This window comes from Mustelus asterias, chromosome 20 (assembly GCF_964213995.1).
Source record: "Mustelus asterias chromosome 20, sMusAst1.hap1.1, whole genome shotgun sequence".
NCBI classification, from domain to species: domain Eukaryota; kingdom Metazoa; phylum Chordata; class Chondrichthyes; order Carcharhiniformes; family Triakidae; genus Mustelus; species Mustelus asterias.
In genome coordinates, this window is record NC_135820.1 from 64,739,177 (window position 1) to 64,761,107 (window position 21,931).

Here is a 21,931-nt window from a genome sequence, read left to right on the forward strand (position 1 = left end):
CTTGTGCACTGTAGGATTCTATGATTCTATGATTCTATGCAGTCACGGCACTTGCAGATTGCCTGGACTCTTGACAGGATTTCTGAATACTTTTCTCTTTGTCCTCCCCTTGGCCAAGAACCTTTTCGTATCGTGGGCGGGATTTTACGGCCTCGCTCAAGCGAGACTGGAAATTCCGCCTGAGGTCAACGGACATTTCCTTTGTCCGCCCTTTGCCCTCTCTGATTCCATGGCGGGCGAGGCGGCAGAATTCCGGCGAATGTCTTTCCAAGTTCTTCCTGGAGTCCAGCACAAAATAACTGCCAGATGTTTTGGTGTTCAAACTCAAAATGGCTGCTCCCCAACTGTCGAAACATGTTTCTATATTCCGTATTAGGTTAACCTGGATCTGGGCACAATGCCATCCATTGTTAGTTAGCTGAAGTAATTAACTTTTCAAATGTCTTAGCCATTAACTTGAATGATGCCCATTCTTCCAAGTTTGGTGAGATGGGAAAAAGTTATTCACATATCCAGGGCAGTCATTGTCAATGGGTTTCTGTTTACCCTTGTGGAAATGTGCATTGGATTTCAAATGTCTTCACAGGTCTGGGTATGTCTGCTTGCAATCCACAGGAACCTTCTAGAGCCTTGACAAACAGTTCAGTTATAAAAGATCATATGACTTGTGGCAGCCATTTTTAATGCTCATTGTGTCCATTTAAATGAAAGATTTGCTTTTTTATAAAATCAATAATATCACAACTACAAATTTGTGACAAAATACGTTCAAAGAACATGCAATGCATCATTATAAAATCCAGTTGTTTGGCAGCATATTTTTCATATTTATGCCAGCAAACCTATTCCTCACTTCTTTAGGCCAAATGTGTAAGAATTGACTTTGCTTTCATTTCATCCATGTTTCTCTGGCAAAGTTGGTCTCCCCGCGCAAATGGAACCAATCTTCCCACCAGGCCTTCCAAAACAATGGCCGGAATTTTACCGCCTCGCCTGCCACGGGAATCGAAGTGGGTGAGGCACGAACAATGGGAAGGTCTGTTGACCTCGGGTCGGATTTTATGGTTTCAGGATGGGCAAGGCTGTGAAATCCCACCCAATGTCCGGGATTTACTGCCCCCACCCCCCACATCCCCCCCACTGCGGCGGGTTTTCTGGTGGCAGAGACGGCTCACCATGGTCTGCCAGTGGCATCTTCCAGTCCCGTTGACGTCAATGGCTATTTGCATTGCTTGCTGGCCGTGCCGCCGGGGAACCCGTTGCAGGAGGTCACCTTCAACAGGACCAGAAGATCCAGCCCGTGTGAAGGGCCGGAAAATCCCAGCCAATGATCTTAACTGACTTCATTCACCATTTTCCTCCACATTACAGCCATTTATTTTCAGTAAGACAACTTTGTAAGCAGCCAGGAACCATTTCAGATTTGAAGGAGACCAAACAATCCATCCTCAGTTAGCTAAATAAAAATCAGCAATTGAAAAGTTGGTATCAGTAATGGTGACCATCAAACTCCCAGATTGTCGTGAAAACCTAATTGGTTTACTAATGTCCTTTTGGACAGGAAACATTCACTGAAATGTGCTGCCGTTCATGCCTGCAGGATCTAATAGTCCTGCCGGTGGTGCACCCCCACCGCCGGTTTCCCAGCGACAAGGGGTACGTTCAATGTGAAACCCCGTTGATAATGGTGGGACCATAAGATTCCGCCACCAGCAAGCAGTACACCACCTCCTGTCGCTGAGAAACATACCGTGGGGAGGGAGAAAAACCCCGCCTATCATTTTCTTGCTTTGCTTGACCTATATGTGTCTCTAATTTCACAGTAAAATGGTTGACTTTTAACTGCCCACTGAAATGGCCTCACGGGTTATTCTGTTGATTTTAAGAAGCCTCACCATCACATTATAAAGAACAATTGGGGAGGCAGTGGCATAATGGCACTATCACTGGACGAGTAATCCAGAGACCCAGGGTAATGTTTTGGGGGACCTGGGTTCAAATCCTACCATGGCAGATGGTGAAATTTGAATTCAATAAAAACCTGGAACTAAAAATCTAATGATGACTGTGAAACCATTGTCGATTGTTGTAAAAACCCATCTGGTTCACTCATGTCCTTCAGGGAAGGAAATCTGTCGTCCTTAAGTGGTCTGGCATACATGTGACACCAAAGTCACAGCAATGTGGTTGACTCTCAAATGCCCTCTGAAATGGAGGGCAGTTAGGGATGGGCAATAAATGCTGACCAGGCCAGCAACATCCACATCCCATGAATGAAGAAAAAGAAATTGAGGATGGTAATAAATGCCGGCCTTACCAGAAACACCTACATGCCTCGAATGAATAATATCTCTTTCAAGACTCTCTTCAACACATTCTTATCACCTGCCCTTGAATCCCCTGATGTGCCTTGATGTCAAATTTGGTTTGATGATGCTCTTGTGAAGCAGCTTGGGGTGTTTTACGATGTTAAAGATGCTAGGTAAAAGCCAATTGTTGTTGTTACATATTGACTTGCATGGGCAGCGCAGGATCCTAGTTTAAGGACAACGCTGTCAATAATATATTTGCTTCGCATTGCATCAAATGTCAGCTTATGCTCAGTTCAGGCTTGAACTCACAATTATCTGACTCAGTGCTCTATAACTGAGCCAAGCTGACACTGTAAATGACCAACGCATGAGTTACAAACAAACCGACCTGATATCTGAGGTTCAGGAGTGCCTGTGAATGTAAATTAACCTGGATTAAGATTGCAAAAAGCAACTTTACTTCAGAACCTGTAATCCTGAGAGCCAGATCTAGGTGCATTCAACTTCCACTCACAGAGTTTTCATTTGAAAATTAAACGGGTCGTGTTTCATGTTCCTTCTATCTTCCTATTTGACCCTGTCCCTGTCAATACAGGATTGCATTGACCATAGTCTACTTTGTTATCTATTCTTTCATGGGATGTGAAAGGCCAGCATTTGTTGTCCAGCTCCAATTGCCCTCGAGAAGGCACTGAGTCCATGAACCAACCTGCCCAATGAGCCACATAAAGGTGTCCTTCCGCATGATTGGACCAGGCCAATCAATTCTTTTCTTCTTTGTTGCCATCTGCTTAGCAACCGCTATCTTCTTGTAGAGTAGTTGAAATTTGAAATCCTGAGTTACTCACGAAGAGAATAAAACCACAAGAAACAAACAGTAGAAATGTCCCACAAGTCAATGAAGCAAACAGTAACTGCTCTGCTATCTATCCTGTTCCAGCTCCCAGTATTCACACGAGGTAAACATAAATTAATAGGCAGACTGTGATTTAACACAAACCTCAAACTAAACACCAAGTGGCTGACAAGACTGATCCAACAAATTTGTCCATAACACAGCCAGATGTCAGTGAGTACGGTGAGCCACAAAAATCCTTTAAACCCTGTCTTCCTCACAAAGGGGTTTCAGCTGCTCTCTTGTAGAATTTTATGGCCGTTCTCGCCAGTGGGATTTTCCCATCCCGCTGGCTGGCCGCTAAATTCTCCGACTTTGCTGCAACAGGAACGTGGCGCGAACGGTCGGTAAGATTGAACCCATTGCCTCCGATTTTCTTCAACAGCAACTCCAACTCAGACTGGAAGCCCTCTCATTTTTTTCCGTCGGGCAACTGGATTCCAGCTCGGCCTGCTTCAACCTCTGCACAATTGCTTTGGACAAGATTCTTCTATCTCGTCCAGGCCCTGGTACATACACCACCCCACCCCTCACCCTGCTCCCCCATGCCCCCCACCACCTCACTGCAAGTGAGAACAGAGAATTTGGCGTTCCCCATTCACTTTCAGTGGCACCAGAGAACCCTAGCCGTGAATGAGAATGGAGGTTTTCGGCCTTGTCTGACACTGTCGTCCCAAGGTAATTGGCAGGCTGCACTGCAGAATTTATGCTCAGGAATAGTTCCAATTGCCCAGTTGTGCTGCTGCCAACGACTGCTACCGATCATCCTTCCAGGGGTCTTTCTGCGCCTCAGCTCCCTGCTTCACTGTCACCACAGGCACTGAGAAGACGCCTCTTCAGCTTCACTGAGCTGACTCTGCTCCTGGGTGTTTGCAGAGGCCCAGCTGGCACCTTCCTGGAGCTCTCAACCGCTGCCAGGTTTCTCTGGGCTCCAAGTGCACAGAACAATTATTACTCCAATGCTTCACTGAACCCTCGCTCCCCGTAGTGATGCGAAAGCGCTGCCTTTCAGCTCTGTATTCCCAGTGTTCCTGCAGCTGCTCTTTTTTAAAATTCATTCATGGGACATGGGCCTCACTGGCTGGCCAGCAGTTTTTTTTTGCCCAACCTTAATTGACCTTGTTCAGAGGGCAGTCGAGACTCAACCCCATTGCTGTTGCTCTGGAGTCACCTATAGGCCAGAGCAGGTAAGGACGGCCGATTTCCTTCCCTAAAGGACATTAATGAACCAGATGGATTTTCCCGACAATCGACAATGGTTTTACAGTCATTGATAGATTCTTAATTCCAGATATTTTTTTATTGAATTCAAATACCATCGTTTAACCGTAGCAGGATTCGAACCCGGGTCCCCAACACGTTAGCTGAGATTCTGGATTAAGATTCTGGATAATACCACTTGGCCATTGCCACCCCTGAGACACGCACTGCTCCACTCTACTGATTCTCCAGCCCAAATTAATCCTACCACATGGGCTCATTATTGGGCCAAAGCCCTGATCACCTGGTCATTTGTTTCATATCATCTCCCCAGGAAAGGAATCCCAGAATCTCCCGCCACGCTCTCTGACTGTGCTGGAGGCCCCAGGCATGCCAAGAGTTATAGGCCGGAATTCTTCAACTTCACCTGCGGCTGGGATTCTCCAGTTCCTCTGCAGTGAATAGGAGTTTGGACTGAGCGCCAAATTCTCCATTCTCGCTGGCAGCAATCACAGGCCGAACAAGATCGCAGATTCCCAGGCATAGTCCTTATCTCTGAAAACACACGGTGTGAATCCAAGATCCCTTCATACCCTTTACTGAGCTACAGTCAGGGATTCCAGCCAGAGAACTAATGACACTAATCCACTGAAGGAAAGAAATTCAGACATTAGTGAAGTTGGGCTTTACCTCTGATCTCTTGTGAGACATTGAATATAACATAAGATATAGGAGCAGGAGTAAGCTCATTGGCCCCTTAGAGCCAGCTTCATCATTCAATCAGAATCATAGAATACCTGCAGTGCAGAAGGAGGCCATTTGGCCCATCAAGCCTGCACCGACAACAATCCCACCCTGGCCCTATTCTTGTAACCCCACATATTTACCTTACTAATCTCTCTGACATCCCTCTAACACTAAGGAGTAATTTAGATGGCCAATCAACCAATCAAGATTGTGGTTGATCCGATTGTTGGCTTAGCATTCCTGCATACCTCCCATTAACCCTTGACTCCCTTGTCAATCAAAACTAAAAACATGTTGGAGCTTTAAGTTTATTTATTAATGTCGCAAGTCGGCTAACATTAACGCTGCAATGAAGTTACTGTGAAAATCCCCTAGTCGCCACACTCTGACGCCTGTTTGGGTACACTGAGGGAGAATTTAGCAGGGCCAATGCACCTAACCAGCACGTCTTTCGGACTGTGGGAGGAAACCGGAGGAAACCCACAGGGAGAATGTGTCGACTCCGCACAAACAGTGACCCAAGGCAGGAATTGAACCCGGGTCCATGGTGCTGTGGGGCAGCAGTGCTAACCACTGGGCCACCGTGCAAATTATGAGCTTGCATTTAAAACTCTCAAAATGACTCAGTGCTGCAGATGGAAAGAATTGAATTCCTTTACATTTTGTATTTATTATGGGGAGGTGGAAATGTCATAGCATCAACAAGAATTATTTTTGCACAGAGAGAGAGCTCAACGTTATTATTCAGCCATTCTTTTGAATCAGTTGTGGAAAAGCAGAAGTGCTGAGAAGGCAAAAGGGACTTAAACGTTTCTTCAGGAAATTGGAATTACAATATTCTGTCAAAAAAGAAATTTTCGATTGGTCCTGAAAATGTACCCTGGGTATAGATGTTTGTCTCGGGAATGGGATAACATCCAGAAACATTACTCTAATTGAAAAATGAAACATATCAGGCTGGATTCGCCAACCTCGCCCGCAGCTGGGATTCTCCAGTCCCACTGCAGTGAACGGAGATTTGGCTGAGCGCCGAATCCTCTATTCTCATTGGCAGCAGGAGTGGAGGAAGGGGTGGAGTGGGGGGGGGGGGGGGGGGTGGGCGGTGGTGGGATGGGGATGTTGAGCAATGACCAGATTAAGTTGAGATCTCAAAGAAGGATGGGTTGTGTAGCAAGAAGGTACATATATCTGTGCAATAAAACAGAGGTACATCAAATGTGAGTTCTTTTATTCCTGTGGTTAACAATCCTTTATTGGCTTTATATATACACAGGGATGGATGATAATAATTGTTTCCCCATTGACTATGTACGCCAAGAATTTGTTTTACGTAGAAAAGCAATTGAATTCAGCAAAATTGCCTGAGTTTTTTTTCACCGTTTCTGATATGAGATTGTATGTGTGTGGGAGCATGTGTTCACAGAGGGAAGAAGTTATGCATTTATTTTTCAGGAAATTCAAGAGCGGCATGGTGGCAAGGTGGTTAGCACTGCTGCCTCACAGTGCCAGGGACCTGGGTTCAATTCTGGCCTTGGGTGACTGTGTGGAGTTTACACATTCTCCCCATGTCTGCGTGGGTTTCCACCGAGTGCACCGTTTCCTCCCACAGTCCAAAGCTATGGGGGGGGGCGGGGGGAGACGATTCTCCCGGCCCGCTGCGCTGCTCGAATAGCACAGCCGGCCGAGAGACGTCAGCAGGGGCTCATGACTGGTGTTTGGCTGAACACGAGTCCCCCAGGTAATATTTTTCAACGTAATCAGCCCCACGCCAGAAATCGGCGCAAGGTTGATCACCAATTTGAAATTGCCACCGGGGTTTGGGAAGCGGGACATGGCACAGTGGTTAGCACTGCTGCCCACAGTGCCAGGGACCCAGGTTCGATTCCTGGTTTGGGTCGCTGTCTGTGTGGAGTTTGCATGTTCTCCCCGTGTCTGCGTGGATTTTCTCTGGGTGCTCCGGTTTCCTCCCACAGTCCAAAGATGTGCAGGTTAGGTGGATTGGCCATGCTAAATTGCCCCTTAGTGTCAAGAGGATTAGCAGGGTAAATGCATGGTGTTATGGGGATCGGGCTGGGTGAAATTGGGGTCAGTGCAGACTCAATGGGCCGAATGGCATCCTTCTGTAACGTTCTATGAATTGTTATTTTAAAATATATGCTTTAAAAATGGATGAAGCAGGATAAGTATATTGTCTTAAAAATCTAGTTCTTAGTCATGATGGGGTTACAGGAAAAGGGCCTGGATGGGATTATTGTCAGTCTACTTCTGCGCTGTGGGGGTTCCATGATATCTGAATGCACAGGGCTGAATTCTAAGCAATGTGTGGTGCTGCTAACTAATGGTGGCTCCATGTACTCGATCACAAAAATTAGAGATCTTCTGATACACTTGCTAATACTGAAAGTTCATTCCAATATATTCAGCCTCAATATCCCACTACAGTAACATACTCTAATGCATTTAATCCTTTTGTGTAAAATCCCACATTAATTTAAGACTGCTAAAAACATGAACTAAGATTTTTCACTGCAATTTCAGAATACTTTGACATGTTCCTACTTCTAAGTATAAAAATACAAGTACTGGCAAAATATTGGACAGCAATCGTCCAACTTTGTTGCAAAATAAACCACTGATACATGAAGAAATAGCCATTAGCCAGTGCCACCTGCTGGTCTCAAAGGCACACATATAAAAATCCAGAAAACATCTTCTGAAATGCCATTTGTTGGCTTAATATTGTGAAGGAACTTAAAGAAATATGGTCATTAAATATAGCTCACATAGCATTCCAATTCATTCCATGAAAGTTACAGTACTTTTTTAGCAGCTTGTGTACATTTTAGGGGATTCTGTCAGTGAAAACTGCTCCTAAAAGGTGCTAATTTTGGAAAAGAATAGAATAGAATGGCAACAGCACAAGGAGACCATTTGCATGTTCTCCCCGTGTCTGCTCCGGTTTCCTCTCACAGTCCAAAGATGCGCAGCTTACGTTGATTGATCATGCTAAATTACTCTTTAGTGTCAGGGGGATTAGCGGGGTGAATACTTGGGATTACTGGGTGGGATTGTGGTCGGTGCAGACACGATGGGCCGAATGGCCTCCTTCTGCTCTGTAGGAATTCTATGATTCTATGGCTCATCGCATCTGTGCCAGCTCTCTCGTGAGCTACTTAGTTAGTCCCACTCCCTTGTCTTTTTCTTATAGCCCTGCAATTTCTTTTTCTCTTCAGATAATTACTCAATTTCCTTCTGAAAGCTCTGATTGAATCTGTTTCCACCACTTCCAGATTTTGCATTCCACATCCTAACCACTTGCTGCATAAAAATGTATTCTCCGCATCGCCCGCTTGTTGTTTAGCCAATTGCCTTACCTTGGTGTTGCTTCGTCCTCCGACCATCTGCCAACGCAAACAAATTCCCCTTCTCTATTCTGTCCAGACCTCTCAAGACTTTTAACACTTCTATCAAATCTCATCTGAATCTTCTCTTCTCGAAAGAGAACTACCCCAGTTTTGCCAATCTATGCACTTCGTTAAAGTCTCTCATATCCAGAACCATTCTCATAAACCTTCCCTTCACTCTCTTCAATGCCTTCACAGTTCTTCTGACATATGGTGCCCAGAATTGGACACAATACTCCATTTGAGCCAAACCAATGTTTTATTAAAATTTCACCATAACTTTCTTGCCTTTTTACTCTCATGGCTCTATTTAGAAAACTGAGGGCTCTGTATGCCTTATTAACTGCTTCCTCAACCTGAAGGCCATGAAGAATGTAGTGCTGTTGGATCCAGACAAAATGGCCCAGAGTGCATAGAACAGATCCTGCACAAGAAACTTGACTAAAATATGTTTCTTAAAGACACAGTATCATCACAGATGTTACCAACAATATTCTGGTTGTATCTCCTACACCAATGGCTCCCATGTGCCATGAAGGCCCCACAAGTGTGCCGTGGAAACAGATTCAAAATGATTAAAAGTTCATGTAATTAAAGTAAAAGTAACCTTCATCGTCAGCTCTGTGGTCAGCATCTGCAAGACCAGATGAACCTCACTCGCCATCCAGGAAAGAGCCTCACGTCCGCTGTTTAGACTTTTTATGTTGGTCAGGCCCATGAGCCTGACGAACGGGACTTGGAGCCAAAGACAAAGTCCCCATGCGCCCACACTATGCTAAATCTCAAAAAGGGCGCAAAAACCCCGGGAGAAACGAGAGAGACAGAGAGAGGTGAAAAGAAAAACAGGAGAGAGAGGACAGAAAGAAGTTAAAAATAAAGTTCCCAGCAAGGGAAGAAGACAGAGGTGTGAAACAGGAACCAAGCAAATTAAGAAAATAAACAGCCCCCAATTAGAGAATGTGCTGCAAGGAGCAGACATTAATTGAAGTGGACTTGGGAGAACGTAGGCTCAAAATTGCCCCAAAAACTCTTTTTCTAGAGGGTAGTTCAGAGAAAAAAGGAAGCGTGCCCCAAATTGTTTTGATGGTCTTGGGGGGGTGTGCCATGACATATAAAAGTTTGGGAAACGCTGTCCTGCACATATTAATATTTTCACCAGGCTGACTCCCTCAATCATTCTTGAAGCTTGGCCAAGCATTCATAATGTGGCCATCTGGCAAACAGATGGCCAGCTATTCAGCTATCTTCGGTTGGGGCAGCTGCCAGATAACTGACTCTTTCAACTTCTCATAAAGATGTCAACCGTCTTTAAATCAGATGTTGAATTTATTCATGAATGAGATGTAGGCATCGCTGGCTGGGCCAGCATTTATTGCCCATCACTAATTGCCCTTCAGAAGATGGTGGTGAGCCACCTTTTTGAACCGCTGCAGTCCTTATGGTGTAGGTACACCCATAGTGCTGTTAGGGAGGAAGTTCCAGCGTTTTTATCTGTGACAGCGAAGGAACGGCGATATATTTCCAAGTCAGGATGGTTGCCTGATATAGATTTTGGTTTCTGAGTCTAGGTTCCTCCCATGGGTCATGGCTTCTCTGAAGAACCATGAGCCACATCACCGAAACCTGGCCTGACTCCATCAAAATGTCAGGGATCTGAAATGCCCATCCCTGCGCTGGAGCTGGCAAGGGCAGTAGTACTATGTGTGGGCTCGCTACCCGCACCCTGATGCTGCACTGGACACAGGTATTGAGAGGCAATCCTGGAACCTGGTCCCGCCCACCAATCTTCCAAGCAGGTCATTTGAATCATACCTGGAGTCAAACACCTTAGGCTCACCCTAATGCCAAAATCTAATGTAAAAGTTAGGGTCTAGGCTAACTTCATAAAATACCTTGGAGTTTCTGATCGGTCCTTAACACAACCATGTCAACATAAAACAAAGATCTCTCCTGGGTTAACCTAGGATGATAAATCAGCTTAAAATGCATTGGAAGTGCTGCAGTGGTGCAGTCACCAATGCAGTCCCAATATCAGGCAGCGTAGCGACAATGATAGAAATCTACTTCCCCAGATTTTTGTAAAACTAATGCTCCCACGGACCTATAATTGGATTGTTGTGTTTTGCCATGTCAACCGACATACCTGAGCACAGCAAAGAACAAACTGATACAAAGTGAGCAAACAGATTGCGTCTGCCTTGAGATGGCTACAAGTCAACGATCAGTCTAATCATACAACAGCACGATCCCCGGGGCTGCTGAAACATCTGCAGCGCCACTCATCTCTATCCTGGTTTTCTGGCTCAAGATATACAGCACAAGAAAGGAAAGAGCAAAAGAAAATGCAGAGAAACTTAACACTGTATGAGTAGAGCAAATGATTAAATCACTGCAAGTAAAGAAGACTCATTTCCCGGGGCATATCTCTTCTAATAAATTACACAGTTAGAATTTGAAACCCAAGTTTTTTTATTCAAATATCTTTGTACAGAAAATGTGAACAATATTTTACATTGACAGTTACAACATACTTGCATTCCACTTGTAAACACGTCAATTTAAAGCTCATTTAACACCCACTTCTCATTTTAGACACTCCACCTTCCATTTGTATAAAAGCACGATTATAAATCAAATCATTCTGAAGGAAAACACTTCACTATAGGGGAGCACATCATCTGAGTGCACAGCTAATCGGCAACATGTTTTGTTTCACTACATGATCAAACCTTCATTGGTAGCATCATGAAAAATGTTCACACGACTCTGCAATAGGTTTACAAAATACTTCTTCTCTGAAAATGATAAGCTATCCTGGATGTTCATTCATCAGGATGTGCAAATGCTCCTTTTATTCTACTCCAGTAACATTAATTGTGCTGTTGCATCTGCACATCTTTGCCGTGAAGCCAGCTGCAACTATCTTAGCCACAACATAATAATAGATAACCAAGAATGTGTATGGGGGAACTTGGGTTCATTTTGGGCAAACATGGCAATTCAGGACTGTATACACAATTGCGATTTACCGTTCTTTATTCATTACACATTTGTGATGTGATTACGAGCAGCAACATATTCAGAAGCTGCTCGCTTCTACTGTATCGAAGGGCAGCAAAGGGAAGAGAAAGAGAGAGAGAGGAGAGAGAAAGAGAGAGAGAAAGAAACTGAAGATATTGAATATTGAATGTATTGACATGTACCAGGCTAAAAACAAAGCTAAATGTTATCTACAGTTATGTATATATAACATATAAAAGAAAAAGATAACTTTCTAGGTGACTGACCCACAAGGCGCATATAGAAATGAAATACGCTCTGCTTTTACTTATTCAATTCTTATTTCTGCTAAGGGTTGCTCACAATAGCCTCAACACTGCAGTAATAATGACAAAACTGTCAACATTCACTGTCCTCCTCCGAAAAGGACAGCGACTTCTGGAGTCTACAGGTGAGCAACATAAATCCAGAAGTTGTTTTCAGTGATGTGACACTTCTCCATAGGAGATGCTGTTCAAGATTTCCCTCCCCCTCCCCTCCCCATCCCCAAGACTGCAATCAAGTAGAAATCACTGAAATGGTAAAGACTTCCACTTTTATGCAACTATTCTTGCTGTAAATATCCTTGAAAAGGTTATATCACGTTGAATGAGGTGTAACTGGACTTTTAGCAATGTATAAAGTTCATAATTATTGTTCAATCCCCTCATTGGCCCTGAAAGAGTAATTTTATATTTCTGGTATGGAAACTTTCTCTATTATGGTTACTAAATTCATAAATTTTAAAAAACTTTTGAAATATTGTTAAACCCCTTAATTGGCCCTGAAAGAGTAATCTTATATTTATGGAAAGAAAACTCTCTTTATTATGGTTACGAAGTCCATGATTTAAAAAAATTTTAAATCAAAAATTATGATATTTTAGCTTTTAACTTAATCTCATGTGTGCATTGTAAAATATAAAGCAAAAAATTCAGTAACTTTTAACTCCCTGACTTGCTTGCTGTTAGAATAATTCAATGCAATTGGTTGACAACTCTATTTGATGGCATCATTGTTATTGGATGCTTGAACAGCTCCTTGGCTTGAGGCCAGATTTAAAATGACAGTGGGAAAGGGGAAATCCAGATCAATAGATCTCTGTGGGCAGCTTTCTTCAAGGTCAACAGTGAGTGCCACCGCTGATGCTGAAATCTGGGTCAATGAAACAGAACTCAAATTATGAAAATACAACTGAAAAGGTGCAATTGATACAAATGCCTATAACTTTACAAACATCATTTAGCTTTAGTTGATAGTACATTTCAATATAATTCAGCAAATACATTTATAGCAGGTAACTAATGTTCAGTGAATTATAATGGGTTGTATTAATATTAGCGTGAACATTAATTCAGCAGGACACACGCTTTACCATCAAAACTTATGAATATAATTTATGTAATGTAATAAATAGTCAAATACCACATATGTAGTGGTACAAAATTATATTAACATTCTGTTTTGTCTAAATGCATTTTTCATATACAAACACTTTCTCGCACAAACCATTTCAATTGTATACAAAACATGAATTTAATTTTCAGACACTTCAACAGAAAAAAATGGCTATCCATAAAAAGTACATTTTCTTGTATAAAAGTTAGAAGCAGAATATGCTTTCAGTAAAAGTTAGTTTTCCTTAATAATCTTTGCCATATATTTTAAAAATGATTAAAATTATAAATAAAGTCCCATAAAACATCTATTTAATGTGTGCTTTTGGGGAAAAAAAACTTCAATCTGTTCAGAACCTCCTCTGCACGATATAAATGATTTTATTTTTTGCTGCAGTTCTGCAATAGTTTAGAGGTAAGCAAATATCCAAAATACTCAAAGGAGTGATACATGTGGCTTTATAACCAGTGGATTATAGTTTGCCATTAATAGCATGTTATAGGTAATTTTAGATTATTCCAAGCTTTGGCTAATTTCAGCACGACCTTATTAAGCCAATTTACTGATGATGTGAGGGAAAGGCCAAAATCACAAGTCGAAAACCTTAGTCTAACATCATATTGTTCACTTTACATGCCACTCATCCAATTTCCTCTTGCGGATGGGAACACAACGAGTAAAAAATGTCATAGGCCGGAATCTTATCACCATTCACGTTGGCGGGATTTTCCTATCCCGCTGCAGTGAATGGAGTTTTGGCTGATTGCCAAACTCTTCGACTTCGCTGCAGCAAGAGTGTGGCTTGAAAGGCAGGTAAGATCGGTCTCCAGGCTCACTGGAGCCTTTTGAAATGAATAGCTTTGATTGGTAACTGCTGACTGACGACAGTCAGCGGTTATAGCCTTCAGTAACCAAGGTCGGAATTACAACTTCAGTAGCTTACCAGTCAGGGAACACTAGTCAAAGTCTACGTAAAGTAAGTGAGAAAGGATTTTCTTTCTATAGGAAATGCAGATGAAGGTTCCAATAAATACTGCTCCAGTTTTGAATTAACATTAGTAGATATTTACTACTTTAATCTCTCTGAACACGTCACTGCACTTTCTCAATCACTTCTGTGCATTAATGCATTACAGAGTTTTGCATTATGTCATTCAATGCTGACACAATTCTGTGCATTTGATGGTAAGTGATTGCAATTAAACAGAGACATTTCAAATTTTTCACAGCAGTGAAGATCAGTCAGCAATAGCGCACAGTTGCAGCAATCTACTGTAAATTTTCCATGGCATGTAGCAATTACTAATCCAGCATCATTACACTGCAGGGAATATATTACACTTTAAATTTGAAAGACAGATGTAGTAATAATCAATTTACCAAGGCAGGAATCTGCATGAGCACGTGGACCATTACTAAATTTATAGAATCATAGAATCACTACAGTACAGAAGGAGGCCGTTCGGCCCTTTGAGCCTGCACTGACAACAATCCCACCCAATCCATATCCCCGGAACGCCACGTATTTACCCTGCTAATCTCCATGTCACTAACGGGCAATTTGGCATGGTCAATCTACCTAAGCTAATCAGCACATCTTTGGATTGTGGGAGGAAATCAGAGCATCCAGAGGAAACCCACGCAGACATGGCGAGAATGTGCAAACTCCACACGGACAGTGACTCAAGCCGGAATTACTGTGAGGCAGCAGTGCTAACCCCTGTTTCACTGTGCCACCCTGGCAGTCGCCTGAAATATGCAGAGGCCTCATTTCAGTATTAAAATGAAACTTTTGCTTCCATTTGTGACCTGGGTTGCTAAATTCATTTGGATTAAATGGATCTTGACTTGCATTATTTTGAGGACCCAGGCAGCTAACATGGGAGCTCAGCACTGGATAAAATTGGTTAGGCTCCAACTGCCAAGCTGCATTGGGTGCCTGAAAATTGAGACCTACGGGGCCCCAGGATTATCGTAATGTGGTCAGAAGACCAATTTAAAGTATTCCTTGGGCCTCTCCAGTCTGGTACACTGTCACTGCATGCCACCAGAATTCTGTTCAAATTCGCCTACCGTTCTTTTAAAGCCCATGGCTGGAATCTTATCACTGTTCACGCCAATGGGATTTTCCCACCCCACCGCAGTGAACGGAGATTTGGCTGGCCACTAAATTCTCCGATCTCACTGCAGCGGGAGCGTGGCGTGAATGGCAGGTAAGATCGCACCCCATATTTATTTGTGATGATTTTTTAAAAATCAGTCTTTTACATCCCTAATCTCATTAAATTTAACCATATTTATTAATAGTTATAGGACAAATCTTAATGGTGCTATTTTAAGCCATACTCAATTGAGTGAAATAAAGCAAATTAATTTTCCAACACTGGTCAAATGAATGGAGACACCTCTTATGAAGATTGTTGCCTTTCTTGCAGTAACGTACTGTATTGCAAACAAAATTCTCTGCTTTACATTAGTGTACTTTCCCAGCTGTATAATGAAAAAGTATAAAGTTGTAAAATATAGTTATAAAATTTGTAATGAGTCAGAATGGGTATTTTAAAACACTCCATATTATTCTTAATTCTTTGCAATTGGATCGAATGAAACGACTATATTAGCAAAGAAATTAACCCCTAAGAAGATAAATACCGATATTTAAAATTGTGGTAAAGTTTGTCATACAAGTACATAGAACCTTCATTTACTAACATTGTCAAAATGATTACTAGACTACATTTTGAGATAAATAAACTCAGCAGGTCTGGCTGTATCTGTGGCGAGAAATAAAGTCAACAGGCGGAATTTTACTGTCCTGCCCACCACAGGAATCGGAGCAGGCGAGGGGCGGACCATGGAAAGGTCCGTTGACCTCAGGCAGGATTTTATGGTTTCGGGACGAGCGAGGTTGTAAAGTCCCTCCCGACGTTTCGGATCTAAATGATCCCTAAACGTTCTGGAGAAGGATCATTTAGTTCTGAAAGGTTAACTCTGTTTCTCTCCACAGATGCTGCCAGACTCGCTGAGTTGATCCAGCATTTTTTGCTTTTATTTCAGATTTCCAGCATCTGGAGTATTTGGTTCGATTACATTTTGAGTTTTTTTGACAGATCAAAAGGATATTAGCTTATATTCACACTATGCTATTCAGGTTCATTCTTCAGAAACTGAAATATGGCCAAATCCCCTTTAGACGGTAATTGGATTCCAAAATATATAATTTTTTAAAAATCACTTTATGCTTATCGATCACACATTTATAGTTGGGAGAATTACACCACACAGTGGGATTAACTTCAGGTTGCTTGGAAATAGGAAAAGCCAGACCATGGAAAGGTCCGCTGACCTCGGGCAGGATTTTACGGTTTTGGGACGAGCGAAGGCTGTGTTTATCAGGTCAAATTCAGATCAGTCGTGTTTCTATTTGTATTCGACAGCACGTAGTTAATTTTGATAGACTTTAAATTGGAGCACAGCGACAGAAGAGCTCGGTGCGTGAGTCTGCCCGAGTTCCCAGCTGTAACATTTTAAGGGTGGAATTTTCCTGTCCCGCCTGCCACGGGAAACATAGCGGGCGGGATGACCTCGGGTGGGATTTTCCAGCTTTGGGGTGAGCGCATCTGGAAAATTCCGCCCTAAATGTTTCGCATGAGTGTTCAGGAACCCACATTTTTTTTCAATACATCGAGAAGTTCTGCTGCAGTGCACAAAATGCTGCAGAGATCCAGGACCCCAAAGTATTTTTAACATCAGGTTGACACCACACTGCATAATTCAAGCACCACAATTACTTTTCAGATATTCAATAATCTGAATTAAACAAAGTGGAGAATGTATTAAATGATTAGATAACGGAACACACTTTTTCAGTTAAGGGTAAGGCTATTTAGCTATTAAATTCAAAAGAAGGCCGCTCCTTTACCGTATGGTCAGACAGTGACAAGCAGATACTCAAATGCCACTTCTCTGTTGGTGCAAATCATAGAATCCCTACAGTGCAGTAGGAAGCCATTCGGCCCATTGATCCTGCACCGACAACAATCCCAACCAGGCCCTATCCCCATAACCCTGTTTACCCTGTTAATTCCTTGACACAAAGGACCAATTTAGCATGGCCAATCAACTTAATCCGCACATCTTTGGAGTGTGGGAGGAAACCAGCACCCTGAGGGAACCCACGCAGACACGGGGAGGATGCGCAAACTCCACTCAGACAGTGGCCCAAGGCCGGAATTGAACCTGCGTCCCTGGTGCAATGAGGCAGCAGTGCTAACCACTGCGCCCACAAATGAAGACCATTTTGCTCTCATTTATACAGTTTTACTAATGCGGTGGATTAACTAACTAGGATCCCACATAGAAATTTTGCCACAACAACTTGAACAATCAATGCAACTAGCTCCAAATTCTGTCAAAGGTGTAAAGGTTATGTCCTTCCACTGGATTGTAAAACCTGAAAACCTGGTCTCACATTGGGCCAAGTTATCTGTGCTGGACAGGTACAAATTTCTGTCAGTGACCAACCTGGAGGCATCTTCTTTCGATCGGACTGCTGCCATTGAAGGACCCCCTAAGTCTTAGGAGACTTGTTTCAAGGCACTGAAAGAGACATTAATTGGCAAGTCCTTCCCTGCGCTCAGTAGCAACATATTTCCCTGATGCTATTAGTTTCAGATAAGAACCTTGAACCCACAGACTGTGGTCCCAGGTTCTTGCTTAGGAAATGGGAAATGTACATGGCGAAAAATGTAAATATTTGGAGATGAAAAAACTGAAGATAGCCAAGAGGGTTTGCTAAAATGACCTTTGAAGATCGATCAAATAAGAATCTGAATGGTTTGTATGCATCAACCTTAAGATAATTACATGCTAACATCAGCTAGCTTCATCGTGGAATCCATAGTAATTAAAAGGGAACAGCCTATCGATCCCAATTCAGATATTGCTTTGAAAATTCAATATCCTTTAGAATATTGAACAATGTGACATTAGAACTGCAATCGACATTAATTGTTGGGTGATAAAATATACGAAACTTCACTACTGCATTGATTCAATCGTGCCTTTTGAATGCATGGCTTTTCAAAAATTACGTAGGAGCTACAATCACATAAAGCTTATTTATTCTGAAATGTACAAAATATTTACTGAAATTAGGTAACTCTGATCACAAATACAAAAGAATTTGATTGCGTTACGAATGGTAAATCGCACCTCGAGGCTTAAGTGAGCCAAATTTCTTTTCCTGATGAGTGCAATGACACTGTGGTCATGCCTTGGGACACAGCTGTGCAGACACTAACGTCTCCTGTTAGTTTTATAGAATCCCTACAGTGCAGAAGGGGGCCGTTCGGCCTATCGTGTCTGCACTGCCAATAATCCCACCCAGGCCCTATCCCCGTAACCCCACATATTTACCCCGCTAATCCCTCTAACCTACGCATCCCGGGATACTAAGGGGCAATTTAGCATGGCCAATCAACCTAACCCACACATCTTTGGACTGTGGGAGGAAACCGGAGTACCCAGAGGAAACCCACGCAGACACAGGGAGAATGTGCAAACAGACAGTGACCCAAGCCGGGAATCGAACCCAGGTCCCTGGAGCTGGGAGGCACCAGTGCTAACCACTGTGCCACCGTGTCGCCCCATGTCTTGTAGTGACTTTCTCCCATTTATTTTAAACAGTTGTACATTTTGAGTGATTGTGCACTGGTATCTCAGCAGCATTTTAATGCCAGTAATGTGAAAAAGGTCATTCTTTGTTGTGTCTATTTATGACAACTAATACTAAATAGTGCAGATGACATTGAATTCCTCACTGTCCTTCCAATCACAAAACACAACAGCCAATTTTTAAAATTCACATAATATATGGCTCTCCAATAGATTCTAGTGCAAATTGTCAATAGTGACCACAGCTTTACAAAAAGAAATTGCTCTCATGTGGAACTGGTGTTTCTCACACCATTTACATTGCTGCCAGGTATCAATCCAGTATAACAATATTTATATAGACCCTGCATAATATTTGTTGCTTTCAACTTCCCTGATCCACCTCTCATCACTTGCAACAACAGATCAGCAAATACCGAGGGCAGAATTCTCCCATCTGGGGATCTGTTGCGTGGCAAAGGCAGGGACTAGGGGAGTGTTACCCGCTGCGGAGGCTGGCGGGAAATTGCATCATGTTTTTCTGGCAGCGACCTCATTAATTATGCAACTGGATGTCATGCCCCATATTGCGTGGCAAGGCGGACCTAATGGTGAGTAGTCTGTCGTCGTAACTGGGCGCCATATTCTAAACCTCCTGTAAATGAAGGCAGATCTCTGGGAACTGTCTGAGGCTGGAAGGTGGACCTCCTGAGAAAGTAGATGGATCTTCAGGAGCACTCTGGTGGAAGATGGACCTCCTCGATCACACTGAATCTGGAAAATCCACTTGTAGATGCTACTGTGGTGTTCCAGGGTCCAGAGTTGTTGACGGCCTCCATCCACAAATCTGGAGGCATTGTTAAGATGAGACCCGACATCCGCATGCCTTGTTCCAGATGTGTTTTGTACTGGCATGTTTTCTCGTTGGCATCACGGAGAATCGGGCATGGAAGATTCTGGTTAGCCCTTCATCTGCATCCCATTAGCGAGACGCAAATCGATTTCCTGCTGATCTCCATTGGGTTTCCTGATCCACCATGACAGGCATCAATGGAAGCTCTCCAACCCCCCCACCTCCCACCACTGAACCTGCCAGGAGAAACCAAGGGAGAATTCCGCCCTCAGTATGCAGCTATTCATGCAATTGCACCTTAGAAAACTATACAGGCTGCACCGCATAATTTTATAAAAGTTCCATTCAAATATTTGAATGATTTATTCTCCCTTTGAAGATAAATTTTGAGTCTTTGTGGGTTGCAGTACTGTGAACTGCCCAATCATGATCAATATGCAACTCACCCAATAGAGAATTGCTGGCTTTTTTTGGTATTTGTAACTTCCAAGTTCATGGTTTAGTGAACGTCCTCTCTGTTTTATTTATGCCTCTAAAATTTAAATGATAGTGCAAAAGGAATACATTTTACAAAATTGACTAGGGGCAGCCCCAAGAGTCCATGTGTCCTGTGCCAGGTTCATACACAGTCAGCAGACTGACTGGAGCCCTTGTATTTAAGCTACACCATGAACAGAGTAAGATACAAGGCTCTAGTAAACAGGGATTTTAAAAAAAAGAAAATATATTTTATTCTTAGGCTTTAAAAGTCTAGATACCAAAAAAACCTGCTCCTATCATTAATAGCAATGATAAGCCCATTATCATCAAATATATTACATATATACATATACATGTATTTTGGCGATTTACAATTCAGCATCTAATTGATACTTTGTCTGAAAAAAAAAGGAGTTTGCCGAGGAGCAAGTATTTTAAATAAACAGAGGAGTAAGGCTGTTTAAAACATTTGTCAAAGCAAAATAACTTAAGTACGGCTGTATGGGTTAGAGATGTGGAGAAACATTCCAATTTTCAATCTCCTTCATGCTTTCTTGGAGGCCTCAATTAGAGGCGGTCCACTACAACGGCTAGTACTTATTTCAAATTCTTGTGCAGTAATAGGATGGTTTGTGGCTGGACCACGTGCTTTCTTCACGCTCGTGAGGCATTTTTCACACTTCACACTTACACCCTTCGCCCGCGTTTAATTCGTCGTGAGTCTGTAACACGACAGGATTCCTCAAAGGTCCAGCTCTGCTGAGATGTAAGCGGAACTTTGCCATCTAGATATTTCTCAGGCTGGTTCCTTATTCTTAGATGAATGATGGGTGACATGCAATGATGTAGAATGGCAGGCGTCCTCATTCATGGAGGACGTGGGATGTAGTTTGAGTGGTGTTCAATCACTATGTTGCAATTGAATGGTTTATTATCATTTCCGGCATATCCTTTGATGGTAGCTCTGACTCCCCATTGTCCAGGCTTGAACTATTCAGTGCTGACGTTGGTGGCTTGTACAGCCACAAGGCTATGAAAAAGAACAGTGTCCCCAGTACCTGAAACAGAGAAAAACAAAATAGTCCTCATTGATTTCCACACCAAAGACCAGCTTTGGTCGTGTTTTGGCTATCGGGAAACATGTGAGACAGCGATGATAACTACATTTGGTCTGATGGCTGGTTAATGATCCATTTTCTCAATTATTCAGGCCCACTGCCTAGAATTTGTGGGAGGTGATGGTGTGGTGGTAATGTCACCTGGCCAGTAATCCAAAGGCCTGGTCGAATGTTATGGGATCATGGGTTCAAAGCTGGTGAAACTTAAATGGAAAGCTGGTCTCAGCAATGGTGACCATGAAACTATCATTGGTTTTTGCAAAAACCCACCTGATCCACTAAAGCCCTTAAGGGAAGGAAATCTACCACCCTTATCTAGTTTGACCTATACATAACCAGACCCATGACAATGTGGTTGACTCTTAGCTGCCTTCTGAAATGGCCCGGTAAATCACTCGGTCCAAAGGTGATTAAGCATGGGACTTTTGGCTATGATCAAGCATTGGATCAAGCGTGGGATCAGGTATAATGCTTGTTCTTGTCAGCTTGGATCTTGATGTCTCCTTTGTGTGGGACAATGGATTAGATTCAATCTGAATTTGAACTGTATTTTGGAGCAAGCAAGGAGATGGATTCGGGGCTTGCCCTGTCTCCTGTTTGCATTGGCTCTGTAACTCTGAGAAAGGAATAAAATATATTTTTTTAAAGATTAGGGATGGGCAACAAGTTCTGGCCTTGCCAGTGATGCCCACATCCCATTGAAAGAATAAAGACATTTTGGACATAGGTTGCCTAGTTAGCTTTTCAATCCTCCATTCTATGCTGCTGGGATTGTAAATTTAACATTTTTTGAAATGTTAAAATCCATATTAACATTCTATGCTAAAAGC

The 21,931-nt window shown here is 42.7% G+C and overlaps 1 protein-coding gene across 4 annotated transcripts in view; it reads right to left on the bottom strand.

Annotated features, from left to right (window-relative positions):
- Positions 1-11,012: 11,012 nt before the first annotated feature.
- Positions 11,013-21,931, bottom strand: part of slco4a1 (solute carrier organic anion transporter family, member 4A1) — a 192,891-nt gene continuing 181,972 nt past the window's right edge. For all 4 annotated transcript variants that reach the window (XM_078236701.1, XM_078236702.1, XM_078236705.1 and 1 more), the window contains one exon: positions 11,013-21,041. In XM_078236701.1, the coding sequence (XP_078092827.1) occupies positions 20,892-21,041 (150 nt within the window). In that variant the 3' untranslated portion in view covers positions 11,013-20,891. The remainder of the gene's footprint in view (positions 21,042-21,931) is intronic.